Below are 14,417 nucleotides of genomic sequence, written 5' to 3'. Positions count from 1 at the left end.
CCCTAATACTGTGAATGTGTCTTTTAATTCTGCAAATTTATCCTTTTTTCTGCTTTAAAATACAAAAAGAACTTATTAGTGACTGATTATTAGCAATACAATTAGATTTTGCATAGTATTCCTGATATACATTATATTCTTTAACATTTTCAGTTTTTTCTCCCTGTACTTCATTCTGTTTTAACAGTTATTCAAAGTCAGGATCAACTAGATACTCGTTGACCTGGTGCCAAAGAGATTATCTTATTTTGGTAGTAACTGTAGACTTCCTGTCAAACACACATTCCACAAGATTAGAGAAGCACTGGTGCAAGAACTTCTGTGCTCCCTCACAACACTTACAACAAGGACCCTGAAACAGTAGCTATCTATTATCGTTGGCCTTCCAGTTCAGTGCAGGTAAATAAATGAGGCCCTCTGACTGTCTGCCTATTTTAAAGATAATTGTAATTAAGTTTTTATGACACAAAGCCTTCTTTTAAAATAGCATTTACAAAAACAGGCTACACATAAGCAATTAACGTCTCAAGATACTTACTGCATCTGATAGGTGGAGACTCAGCCACACCTGATGACTTCTTCATATATTAAAGTACACGTGTCTATTTATACTCTTATGATCTGAAAATGTATCCCACAAACTTCAGCAACATATGATTACTGATATGTGGTAGATTTTCCAAAACCCTTTACTGATGGTTGTGTATCTATACTAAAATAGACATTTATAAGAAAAAAAAAAAAAAAAAAAAGACATTTTATACACTAAGTAAAATTACATTTCAATTTATTTTGAAGTTAGGGCAGTTATGACATGATGACATCTTCAAACTATCACTGATCATCAAATAAAACCGGAGTAAACTACTCTGCATGTCGGTAAATTCCATTAATTTGAGACATTGTCATGATGTGGTCATTAAAAAAAAAAAAAAAAAACACTTGAACAAATTGTAATCTGAAAGGAAATGATCAAATCCTATAGGTATGTACAAAGAAAATAAAAGAAAGTAAAGTACATATACAGTCCAAATCTTTTTTCTTTTTTTTTTACACTTAATTACAAGAGAAAAATTACAATTTATATAGGTTAAATAAAAAAAAACCTTGGTGAGAAAGGGTTTTATTATTATATATTTTTTTTATTTTACAATGCAATTATTGCATTACGCTGATGCTGTCATGATACCCTGCAACACTGACAGTTTTTAGTGTTGTGAAACAGTCTCTATCTGTCCGCTCCTTCAGTCCAAGAAGAATATGTTGTTGAACTGCGTCGCACAAAGCCTCTTCACTTCCTCTGCAGTAGGAAAAAATAAATAAAGGGTGCATTAATTGGAGGTGAAGTGTCAGAGCAGATCGTCTGTTCTGGTGGGAATGATGTAACTTTACTGACTGTCAGGCGTCGGAGACGTACCGTTCACTTCGATCAGATTGGCGTTCTTCTGATTCAGGATCACGTACAGTTCTCTCTGGTCTGACTTCTTGCCGACTACCCAGTAGTCTGTCATAGCTTTAACGATGATTTCCTCATCTTCATCAACCCTGCGTGACGAAACAAAAACAACTAATGAAGGCAACTGTCACATAAAGTAGGTCTTTTGCTTTCTTCTGCATGTGTGTTGAATCTGCAACAATACCGTTAAGAGCATAGAACTATGCAGACCATAAAATGTCATTTAAAGTCGTAATTGTTTGTTTTTAAGGCAAACATCAGACATTAAAAAAATTCTTATTAGAAATACAAAAAAAAAAAAATTCTTATTATAAACAAATACTGAGACCCGCATGCAAATCCCCTAAAATTGTATTCAGTATTTAAATAGATAAATATCTAGTATTTAATTACATTGATATCTAATATTTAAATACATAAATAGCACTTCAGGATGACCAGCTACATAACATCTGCACAAAAAGAGGAAGTGATATTGATACCGAAATAAACGCTATGAATGGTGGTGGCACTCCGAGTCCCACAGACTGGAACTGGAACTGTCACACACATGACTCCGGTCTCATGACTACTCATCACATTGAATATACAACCGTCCCATGGGCATCATACTGTGGAAGAAAATGACATAGCTGTGGTGAAACTCGGGATCTGACAACACTGTTGCTGCTGTTGTGCTCCATTTATGACATTGTCCCTTTAACTGACATGGACCTCAAAGGTTAAGTCTCCTTAACCAAAACAAATCATTTCGATCTACTCTTTGGTTTGTAATCGGAAGGCCAGCAATGCTGCAAAGCCGATTTGTGGCTGTTTACGAGAAAAAAAAAAAAAACCCACAAATGTCTGGAGGCACTAAAGTAAAGATGAATCCAGTTTAACAGCGCATGTGTTCTCTGCTGTACCTGGCAAAGTCACAGTTGATGTCTCCCAGGATCTTCATGAGGTCAGGATGGACGGAGGTGAGACAGACGCTGGCCGTCTTCCTCATGTGGATGGTGCTCTTCTCCGCCAAGTTCATGTGGTTAAAGTAGATGAACTTAAACTGGGGCTCCTTCTCTGGCCTGAAAACATGAAAGCATGCAGATACATGAATGAATGACTGGACATAAAGTGCGTCTGAGGATAAAAGTATACACAACATTTTCAGTCACTTTTGGGGTTACATAATCCTCTGCAGTTATTTCAGCCGGTGCTTGTGACAAACAGGGATTCAGGATGTTAAGGTGACACTGACGGGTTCTGCGAGGTGTTGTTCTCATTTGTTTTGTCCATAAAAGCAGCCGAAGAGGCGGATAGAACAATTATTAGCAGATCTGGTGAAAAGAAACTTCTTGCTTCTGCATTTGAATACTTCAGTTGAATCTGTGGTTTCTGTCTAGAAAATAACAATGTGAGCATAAAGAGCTCGGGTCTCTCTAGGGCACTTTATTCTCCACATACGTGATACAGTAATCCAAATCCCTTTGGATGATAACATCCAACAAAAGAAAAGTTGTACATTTTGATTAAAGCCTACTGTACTGTGCTGTCCACTCATGTTAAGGCAGGCTGAGGACACAGTTATGACCACAGCTGACCTGACAACAGCACTGCGATTGCATCTCTGAACATGCGTGTCAGTGTATTCAAATATAACAGATTTTTTTATTTGTGACGTGTGTAATTATTTACTGTTCTACCGGGGCAAATCAGGACACAGACCTGAGCGTCAGCTGAGGAATTTGGGACGGCATTATTAATTCAGTGGATTCTTCACTAGGGTGATTAAAAAGGAGCCCATCAAATAGTCTGGGCCCAGTCTTGGATTACAGGCCGGGACGTATCTGAAGCTAAGTGCCGGGGTTAAAGGAGTGCCGACCGGGATGCCAGTCTTTAAAGCTGCACTGCTTGAGTTACCCCTAAGTAGTGCCATGATGATATCCAGTGATATTAGAGTGTCGTGTAGCACTGCCAGCCAGGTAGAGGTAATACAAAGGACCGACTGCAAGCCAGTGACAAACAACATGGATACTGGCATCACCAAGGACACACAGTAAAAACAATGTGAGACAAACACATAAAATGTCCCTCACAGTGTAGCATTTATACAGTGCTTACTGATCATAAGGTTTAATTGATTACTTATAAGTTTCATCATCTGCTGGCTGCCTTGCAATTACATTTAAGCTCACTTTAAAACAGTCCATCTGATTTACTGGTTTCCTCTTTGCTGATTTTGAATGAATGAATTTCAGTTATAATAGTGTATCAACCATATTTTTCCGTATTACAGACAATGCTGAAATAAACAATTACATAAGTGATAAGTCCACAGAAAAAACATTACCATGATTTAATCATCATTTGCTGCATTGGCTCATTTTAAAGTCATCTGCAGGCATCGTATTTGCTTCTTCTCACTCATGAAATCAACAAAATGTGTAATTTGCTCATGGTTGTATGCACCTGTATTTAAACTAAGGAAATCAAGATGACACTGTGCACCAGTAGCACAGCATGACTTCATACTGTGAGGCTGTCGTGACGCTCCCAATCATGGAGTCACCAAGTGGTGGCGAGTGCATCATGATTCTCAACTCACCCAGATATCCTGCGGTTGATTGTGAACTGTTCACATATATCAGATGCCAGCAAAGTAAGCTGAGGGCCGACCAGGCCGTCCAGCTGCTCGCAGAGCTCCCTCGTGAGCTCTACAGAGGCTGGAGAGAAGAAAGTCAACCGTTATGGGACATGATGAGGTAAAAAAAATAATAAAAAAAAAAAAAAGTTATATTTTGGCTTTATATAAGCAGCAACATGGCCAAAAATACCATCAAATACTCAAAGCAGTTTTAAGAAATCAGTCGGGAAAGGGCAATGAAAGTTGAAGTGAATGAAGTGGGTGGATATACACTTACCACTGATCATAAAACACGCTGCAGCGCTCATAGCCTGGAAACGAGCAGGTCAGAGCAGGTTAAACAGGTTAGAAATGACATTCATGTGATGATAGGCACCGTGGGGTATATTTTATTTCATCATTTTAAAATACAGCTTTCAAATCCCAAAGGTCCATATCATTTGATAGAGCAGCGGAGTTTCTCATCCTAAATCTACTGTTCATAAACAAGATATCAAGTCCAATGATCACAGATGAGGAGAATCCTCTGAAAATATGAGCTCGCTCATTATTTTAATACATTAAAAACACACCCATGTGTTTACTCCACCGTACCTTGTAAACTATCAGATGCAGTTCCTCGTAGCCGTCTTCTGTGGTGACAAATATTTTTGGAAATCGGAATTTGGCCTCCGGATCTTTAAGATTGGTCGGTCCTGTCAAAAACCTGAGAGATGACAAATGACAGGGCGGCCGGGTTAATATTCACAGAATGGATGTAAAAGTCAGCACTGAAAATGTCGAGGATCGCTGGGTCCCCGAAAAACAGTCCTGCTGTAAAATAAAGAGCCAGTAGACTGCAGGAAATGAAATTGTCAAGTCCTGATAGTGTCATTAGAGTTTAGCTTAAAGCTCTGCTGGCTGAGTACATCAACACGCAGGAGATAAGAGGAGGAACAGCAACAATTTTCATCAGCAATTAATCTTCTTATTTTCTATAATACGTGATTCATGATCTATAAAACACCTAAAACAAAATATTAAATGTTCACCATCATTTCCCCTGAACCCAAGGTGCTTTGTTCAGATGTCATATTTAGTTTCACCAACAATCCACAACCCGAATATACTCAATTCATTGTCACTGAATATTAATCAAATACTACTAAAAGAGAAGCTGGATCCAATGAACGTTTGACATGTTGGTAAAGAAAAAATACAAGTATTCGTTTATCACTGCCAACTTATTTTCTGATCTTCCTCTTAAGCATTTCTTTTCAGCTCTCAGCTTCATGAGATACTGAATATTCACAGCGAATTGCAGGGAAGTCAGGTTTTATGTTATATTAATCACACCAGGAAATGGATCGAAGCAAGTGAGCTAAACCACATCTAATCAAGACTTTCTCACTTTAATCAAAAAGCACTCAGAGAGGTGAATTTCCTCAGTTCTAAAACAGACCGAATGTTCTTCAGCCCTCATTACTTCATGATTATAAAGGCCACAAACTGAACAAAGGATTCACTGTCACACTGTTTACACAGAGGATTTTTAGGATGCCATTTAATATCGAGTGGAACCACTTGAAGGAAACGACATGTGCTTCTTGTGTAGTTTTGCAAACACAGATTTATTTTTAGACTATCTTCAGCCCTCTATAATTTAGTTTACTGCAACTTCTGCTCTGAACAAAGTCATCTCAGTGTGTTTCTCAGTGCTTCCTGTCCCATGACAGGACACCAGTTATCAGACTTCTGCTGCAGCTCCACATCACCTTCAAAACACCAGCTACTTCAAAAAGCATGCGGACAGAAGTTGGATCAGATAGCCAACAGCACCGAAGCAAACTTTCTCTGGTCACATATATACATATATGTACACTGAAGCAGAATAGAGTGTTTTTTTTACCCCAAAGGCTGCAGAAATACTCAACCTCTGCTCTAACACTATAATGCGTTAGCTAAGGGAGTCACCGCTTTATCTCATCTGCTGCACAGACAAACATCCATGTCCAAACACTCGTGCACAAATTAATTGTGCTTTTTGACATGTCTGAGACAACTTGGCCCAATAATGTCATTACTCCATTAACCGAACCTCTGCAGAGGGCACAATGAAGAAAACAAGAAAAGGTAGGCAGTTATTAATATACATATATAAAAACAATATATTCATCATAATATCTTATTTCATGTATAATGTAAATTCAAACAGATATATGTTTGTTTCAGAGTTTATTTTATTCATGCAGTTTAAAATGAGTAGAAATGATCCAGTCCAGCTGTAACACAGCTTCTAGGAGGAAGTGTGTTGCAGCACTGCGACATCCTGGGCCATCTTCTGACAGACAGCTTCTTGTTCAGCTCTCAGGTCTTTGATGATCTGTTGGTCCTGTGACACTGTGTCTTTGTCTTGAGCTCTTGAAGAAGGAAGCAATTTTGCTGCTTTAGTGCGAAGACTTCATTTCCATACTTCTGGCTCATCTCCTGGTACGAAACCTTGACCTCGTCCATTTGGTTTTTGAGAGCCTCACATTTGTTGTTCAACGCCTGTAGTTCACTTGAATGCTCTTCCTGGAGGACTTCATAAGCCACCTGCAGCTCCTCATAGTCTTCCTGCAAGTCAGCCTTCTTCTTGCGCTTGGTGCTTGTGTTCACCCGCGCAGCAATCTTGGCGCTGCTGAGAGTTTTCTTATGAGAGTACTTCTCCAGCCTCTCCAGCTCCTTCTTTGTTTCTTTGCCTCTGTTGATGTACATATCCTTCAGCGTTTTTTGTTTCTTCAGCTGGGTCCTTGTTTCATTCAGCTCCTCCGAAAGTTGGGTGGCCTTGGACTTTTCAGCCAAGCAGTTGGCACTTTCCTTTTCCAACAGCTCATTGAGCAAGCTGACTTGCTGAAGGAACATATTACGCTCCATGTAGTTGTCTTGGCTGTGTACTCTCTCCTGCTTGAACCTGTTGTATCTTGGCTTCGGATTGGACATTTTTTCAGTGAGTGAAATCACAGAAATGGTCCTTGGAATTGTGGCTTGTCCTTGAACAGATGTCTGTACAGGTGGTCGGGCCTGTTGCTTTTCTTCACAGTGCTGTGACTTGCTGATAGACAATTACAATGAACTGACTGCCTGATCAGATGGGCGGGGCTTATACAGTGCCCTGATGATGTCACAATACACACAGAATGGAATTCTTCCTTTGATGTCTGGCTGCAGAGTTCCACTTCTTCTTCTCCTTTTTTTCCCCCTGTCTGTTTACATTTAAAAACACTAGAGAAGAAGAAAGCAGGCTGATGACATCACATTCTCTGTGTGGGTTTGAACCCAGGTCATCAGGCTCACATGTACACAACCTGAACACATGTACAGGTTGTATGGGGAAGCCCTTTAAGACAATAGATGGGATTAAAACCTGATTTGGATATGAATCAAATAACAGCATGCAGTAATGAACCAGGATCAGCACACAGTGGACAGTTCTGTATTAAGTCCGCTCTACAAAATGTCCTTTTTGCCTTTTTCCCTAATGTGACCTGCTGCAGTTCATCCAGGCGTGCTTGCCTGAAACAAGTATTATTGGCTGGTCTAACAGGCTTATGATTTTAATTAAATCTTCCGGACTTAAAACTGACTTAAAATCATGTCTACAGTAAAAGACTAGAATTACCGCCTCGCGGTTGTCTGCCTCCGCTGACCACTCAAGTTGTCGTATACATGCGTATCTGTCTGAACTCATATAGATGCTGTTGCAAATGTTGTTGACCGCGCAGAAGATGGTAAATGGTGAATGGTTTGCACTTATATAGCACTTCATCACCTTAGCGGTCTCAAAGTCCTTTACCCTGTTTCCCATTCACACACTAATAGAGGTGCCATGCAAGGTGCTCGCCATCATGAATACATTCACACACCAATGGTGCAGAGCTGCCATCAGAAGCAATTCCGCATGTGGACAGGAGGAACCAGGGCTCGAACCGCCAACATTTCGATTAGTGGACAACCCGCTCTGCCATCTGAGCCACAGCCGCTAAAATCATCACAATTTCTCGATGGACAACCGGGGGATAAGAAAGTCCCTCAAGGCCTTCTTGAAATATTGCAGTCATGAGAACAGGACGGATGGATGAGAACGACGTGAGGCCAATGTGACCTTGAACTTTGACCTCATCAGTTCATCCTTGAGGTCAAGTGAATGATTGTAACACATTTAAAGAAGTTCCATTCAAGCGTTCCTCAGGTGTTATGTGAATGTGAACTGGGGTCAAAGTGATGTTGACCTTTGACCCCCAAAACGAAAGGGCGGCCAATCTGAAAACATAATGCCTCCAGGTATCGCTATTACCAGCGCGGAGGCATAAAAAAACAGGCACACGGATGAAATCAGGGACTCACCTCCCATAGTGTAACAGATTTCCCGCAACTTCTGGCCTCAGTGGAGAGTCCCTGCCCGCCAACTAAGATGAGAAAAGAGAAAATGAGGAAGATCAGTACAAGTTAAAATGTGTGCATTGCACTCTTGTATTTAATATGATCCATGTGGTGTTAAAGTTCAAGATTATGACCAAGTGTTGAAACCAACACCTTCGGTGTTTATCCATGTTTGGCCAAAGCGGCACCAAACAAACACACGGAGCCAGGAATGCAGAGTTTAATCAAATAAACTACATCTATTTATTGTAGATTAGCATTAGCAGCACATATTTCTCAGGAAATATCACACTATGTAATGATTTTCTTAGAGCAGAGGATATCAGTGACCCTCTTTTCAACATCCCATACAAAAATCCTTCTTTGATCTTTTTTCCATTGCCCTTTGTTTCTTTTAAACCTCCAATCAGGTATTCGCTTCGTCCTTCCCTTCCCACCTACCTCTGGTTCAGAGTGTCTGGGGAACAGCGAGGTGGTCAGATACTTGTACAGGATCCTCATGTCGTCTTGTTCAAGGCCGCTCCTGCAGACACAGCCATGATGACAGAGTTACACTTGTATGCCTCCAAAACAGATTAACAAATGCATAAAAAAAAAGAAAGAAAGAAATGTCTAGTTATGTATTTTCCAGTCTCCTCTGCTGTAAACGGTGTTATGCATCATCTGCTGCCAGATGTTAAAACAAAGTGTCTGCTGGTAGTAATTACTGTTGAGCAATGTGCTACAATGAATCCTCCCGAGCAGAGCGCACAATGCAGCCATTTAATTTGGACCGTAATTAAACAGCTCTTTCCTGCTTGTCTCTTGTCAGTTCACGTTGAAAGATCACACTGTTCTCAAGTCATTTCATTAGCTATAGTGTGATTAGTCCCCCGTGCGCACACACCGAACCGGGCGGCTGGCAATTAAAGGCAAGAGCCATGTCACGTACACCGCGAAGAGGTTTGGCGGCCCACCTCTGTTTACCCAGCGTGCCTCTGTGTGTTTGCAGATGCCAATGAGCGCTGGGATCTTACACGAGTTGCAAATAGGGTTGTGTCTGGCTGGGAGAGCTGTCAAATATGACGGATTTATTAGAAGTGACAAGCACACACAGTTTCAACATGTCCGTACCAGATGAGCTGGTCATTGTAGAGGAAGGCCGTGTACTTGATCAGACTGAGGCTCTCCTCCACTCGGTTAACGAAGGACTGGATCTTCAGGTAGGTCATCTTGTCCAGTGGGAAGAAGCTGATGCCTCCAAATACATCCAGCAGGTCGCAGGATTGCAAGTGGAGAGTCTGCAGATACTGGAAACCCCGTGAACACACGCACACAAACACACACACACGCACACAAAGGAGAAAGGGGTTAGTTTACCTGCCGACAAGTGCTTGCTTACAGCGCAATAAAGAGAGCGGTATAAGAAACTCTTTGACTTGACACTCTGTGGAGACGCTCGCGTCACCCCGAGGCAGAGAATCACTGACATTCAACCTCTGATAAGCATCTCCCTTTCTCTCCATCTTTAGGTTACAGGCGGAGAGGGGAAGCCCGCGTGAACTTCAGAAGGGTATTCCCTAATTAGAAATGCATTTTTAAAACATTTTGCATTAATGTCTGTGCCGGGAGCTGCACCGCTCCAGCGAGGTGACAGAGGCGTGAAGCGAAGACGGCTAATGAAGGCGCATAACGACCAAGAAATCAGGCGTGGCTGCAAATGTCTCACAGCCTTCCAAGAGTAACACGAGGACTTACAAAGAAACAAGCACACTCATACAGTGCGTCCGGAGATCATCAGCAGAGGCAAGCCGCTGTGAAAACACAGACTGGAAGGCTTTTTTTTTTATTTTAATTTTTTTTATAAACAACTATGTGGGGATCATAAATTTAAATGATTCATGCTCTGTATATGACGGGCATATTATGAACTAAAAAATAAACACATGTCAACAAAGATTTTATAGACTCGTGTGGAAGATTTTTACCCTGTAGAAGAACTTTTCAAGCTTCTGAATGAGCAGCTCCACTCCGCCGGCTTCCATCGCTCTAACAAACGTGCCATTGAAGAGCTGCAGCATGAAGAAAACCACCGTTACAAGATGATTCTTTTTAAAGGCCTGAAATCCCCCCGTGCAGCCCACTGCTTTTCTTGTTTAGACATGCCCTGCGTAGCATTAAAGCGCTGGGATTAGATAGCGAAACTGTTGACATTGAGAGATGTGACGCGAAGCTTTTTTTCTGCCATCCATCAAATGATTATTTTTTACTATGTTTCCATCGGTGAAGCCAGCTGGTAGCTCACAGGTATCATTCAGCAGCGTGGCTGAACCTAATCATTAGTACATAAACTGTTACTGTCTTTAGTTCTGGCAGTTATTTTTTTTATCTTTGCTCAATCAAATATTTGAGGTAAGACAGTCTTAGAGTTGCGTCAGATACCTGTAATTTAATTTCCGTCACTGGTTTGCTAGTCCTATGAACACAAATGTCTCTAACTGACTGCTTGATGTAGTCACCACTGGTTGGCTGAATGCTGCGACTGTATCAGTTTCAAATTAAAAGCTCTTGTATCAAATTAAAATCCCTCTAATGTTTCATACAGTCCTGCCAAATACTGGGTTTTGACCTTATTTATATAATATAAATCACCAATGTGTGATTTTGGTCATATGCGTGTCCCTGAGTACATGCACGCTTGCAGTATAAATATGTCCCTAATAAATTGTTTAATGCACTCTGTGTGACTTGAACATTTTCCTCTGTGCACCTAATTTTTGTCATTTAGGAATACATGTATTCCCCAGTAAAAAATACTAGAGCCCTGCTTAAAGGACCCTTTTTTTTTTTTTTTATCAATGAGTAAACTGACGACTCCTGACTAAGTGACATATGGATACTCATATTACATTAAATGCATAACAGTGACATTACATGAGCAAAACACGCAGGCAAATCTAAGTGCTTGAATGCTACACAGGGCGGGTCAAGAAAAACAATGGTATTCATAATAGCGTGTTGTTATATGACTTTTAGGAAAGGAGGCGTTTGCGAATGCAGAAAAATATATGTGCCAAAAAATATTGTACATGACAGATTATAAAGCATACTGGAACTCACCTTGTACATACTGTAGCACTGCCTTACAACTGCACCATAAACAGTATCCTAGAAAGGCAAGAGGTAAGTACAATGTAATACTGTCAATAATCTAGGAAGATATTACAACATAGTATCGCTCGGTACTCACAAGTATTTCCTCTTCCTGATATTCTACTGTGGGAGGTTTACCATCTTTGTTTGGTTTCTCGACCATTGGGTTTCGCACCACCTGAGGAATGGATGGAAACACATCAGACACAAAGGGATTAGAGAGATGAAGCTTAATTGCATTTCAAATAAAGTTAACAAAGTCTTAACAAAGAGTAAATACTGAAAGAGTAATTTAAAATACCATAACTATCCAGAAACTGTCCTCAGGCTCAAAGAAAAACTGCCGGTTCTTCTGTGTGTGCAGGGATTTAGCTGGTTTTGTTGGACAGAACGTCCTGAAACAAAGAAAACTTTGATGAAACAGAGACAAATTCAAAACAGGATGATCAGCTCCTCATTTTGTGTTCTCACTGACATTAGATAAGCATCGGGGTGCATCTGGCCACTTATTGCAACATTTCCTTGCTTTGTTATAGCTCAAGCTCAAAGAAACAACACTTTTCTTTTGGTTTGCTTTAACACAGCAAGACAAATGAAGCCAATATAAACACACCCATGCTGCTGTAGTAATATTCTGCCTCTAACATTAGTACCTGGTGAACTGTACAATGGCTTCACAAAGGCCCACATTTCGGATCTTCTCATTCTTCTCAACATCGCTGGGGTGGTAAAACAAGATCTTCTTCTCTTCCTGAAACAAGAATCTCCGTATTAGCAACTTTATACCCCATTATAGCTGTTTTCCTAATTAGATGAAAGAAGTCAGCTGATTCAGGTGTAAAACAGGTGCATGAGAACTATTCCTCCAACAGTCCTGCTCACCTCTCCTTCCCGTGGCCCAAATGTGGGGTTGTAAATGAAAAAGTTGAGCAGAGACGGGGTGTACTGCTTCTCTTGCATTCCTGAGGCCATTCTGGGACTGGGACGGACACACACACAGAGAGAGAGCTGATCAGCAGATAACAGCTGGCAAACCTCTGGATTTCACCACGACATCAGCCTTGAATCATCTTTACCTAATCATCAACATTAGTGTCACTTGTGTCTGGATTTCCTTTGCTCCAGAGATAGTTTGGTTAGCATGCCGCGTTCCTGCAGAATGAATAAAAAGCACATCACACAGTGTAGCATGACAGCTCTTATGAAGCAGAATAATCGGTGTCATTATAACAGTCAGTCATAAACGTGACACAAGACGGTTCAACCGCCGTTGGTGCTTCGACCTCGAATTATATTTGTAATTTGCAACCATGTCAGAATCAACAAGATACTATAAATTCAGCAGTAGTAGAAGTATTCAGATCCTGAACTTAAGTAAAAGTACCAATTCAGCAGTTTAAAAATACTTCAAGTCCTGCATGCAAAATCCCATCGAAGTAAAAAAAAAAAAATACAGCAGTACAATGTAGGTAAAGTATGAAAGTCAAAGTCCTGGTTTGCTCCCTCTGATTGACATATTATATATATGACGTCATGAGATTATTGACAGTGACTGTGGTAGCTGCTGCAGGTGGACCTGGTTTGAACTACTTTACATCCAGTTTCATATCCAAAGACAGCAGATGAATCTAAAAGGGCTCGTCAGATGATTATTGAGAGAAAATTAAAAAAATAAAATAAAAAAATATAAAAAAATTCTGATCCACAAATCTATTTTCGGGTTTCGGGTCTTTTCCCTCATGTGTGACTTACGGTGAGATGTTGCATAACTCGAGTGACATCACGTTTGAAGTTTACAAGAGAAGTGCTTGAGAAATATCTTATTTATATTGAACTCTCGGTCTTTTATGTGCATTATTAGAAACTGAAGAAACGGAGCCGATGTTCGGTCAGTCAGAGGAGCTAGCTGGCTAACTGAGCTAGCCTCACAGAACCGAGCCGGAAACTGAGTAACACGACGGCAACACTCACCTTGCAGAGCATAAACACAACACGTTCAGGTGCTTTGTGGCTTAGGATAGTGTAAATAAAAATAAATAAAATGAGGAAATGAGATCAATGAGAAGGGATGCCGCTCGCATTACACTTTACATCCTTAACTTCCTGGTTTTGACAGCGCGGCGTTCAAACGCCCAATTGTTCGTGTAAAACCGCTGTCAAACAAAACGAAGGTTCCTAGTCCCTAAAGGGGACATGACACATTTTGTCTGGACGTTAAATGACCAACTGAGTAAACATACGTTTTAAAATACACGTGTTTGACAGATGTTGATGTTTTTTTTTTCAGTTAAGAAGATAAGTCTGAGCATTTGTATTACTTTTATTTTGGATTTATTTATCAGTCAGTTCCTCTTTACATTTTATGTCTAATAAACAAACAGAACACCTGAATATCTAATATTACATTCAAATTCTTGAAAAAAAGGATATCTTAATTGATGAGCTAGGGATAGTACTCCATAGAAATTCTGCACCCATGTTCATCTCTAAACACATTTTGGTTAGTCATGTGTGTGTCTATAATTTTGTGGTTGTATTTGGATACCTTTATGTCAAGATATGCTACGTACCATAATTAGATAATTTGTCAGATTTTAGGTGGATCAAATATTGAATTTTGTATATAAAATGCAATATTGCAATTTTGCAATGTATCTTCTCAATGAAATGTATCCACATATACACAGTATAGCAAAACAATCAAATGATTCAGTTAGGTTTTTCTCTCCTACTGTCATTTATGTGACATACCCTTGAGGAATTAATTATAACATATGTAAAGTCCATTCAAACATTCATGATTCC

The 14,417-nt window shown here is 40.1% G+C and overlaps 1 protein-coding gene across 1 annotated transcript; it reads right to left on the bottom strand.

The window, feature by feature from the left end:
* Window positions 1–770: 770 nt before the first annotated feature.
* Window positions 771–13,733, bottom strand: ccz1 (CCZ1 homolog, vacuolar protein trafficking and biogenesis associated). Its single transcript, XM_069691357.1, has 17 exons — window positions 13,584–13,733; window positions 12,689–12,764; window positions 12,495–12,591; window positions 12,266–12,363; window positions 11,914–12,007; window positions 11,710–11,790; window positions 11,580–11,627; window positions 10,448–10,531; window positions 9,594–9,769; window positions 8,922–9,003; window positions 8,445–8,506; window positions 4,674–4,785; window positions 4,357–4,390; window positions 4,041–4,158; window positions 2,362–2,520; window positions 1,418–1,545; window positions 771–1,300 (listed from the first exon to the last, which is right to left on the bottom strand). Exons 2-17 carry the CDS (start codon window positions 12,700–12,702, stop codon window positions 1,245–1,247), a joined length of 1,443 nt encoding a protein of 480 aa, XP_069547458.1. The 5' UTR covers window positions 12,703–12,764; window positions 13,584–13,733; the 3' UTR covers window positions 771–1,244.
* Window positions 13,734–14,417: the final 684 nt, after the last annotated feature.

Source organism: Brachyistius frenatus, unplaced genomic scaffold (assembly GCF_029030835.1).
Source record: "Brachyistius frenatus isolate BFR_SWC_R1_liver_20210118 unplaced genomic scaffold, ASM2903083v1 Contig_11, whole genome shotgun sequence".
NCBI classification, from domain to species: Eukaryota; Metazoa; Chordata; class Actinopteri; family Embiotocidae; genus Brachyistius; species Brachyistius frenatus.
This window is presented reverse-complemented; position numbering and strand designations above follow the sequence as displayed.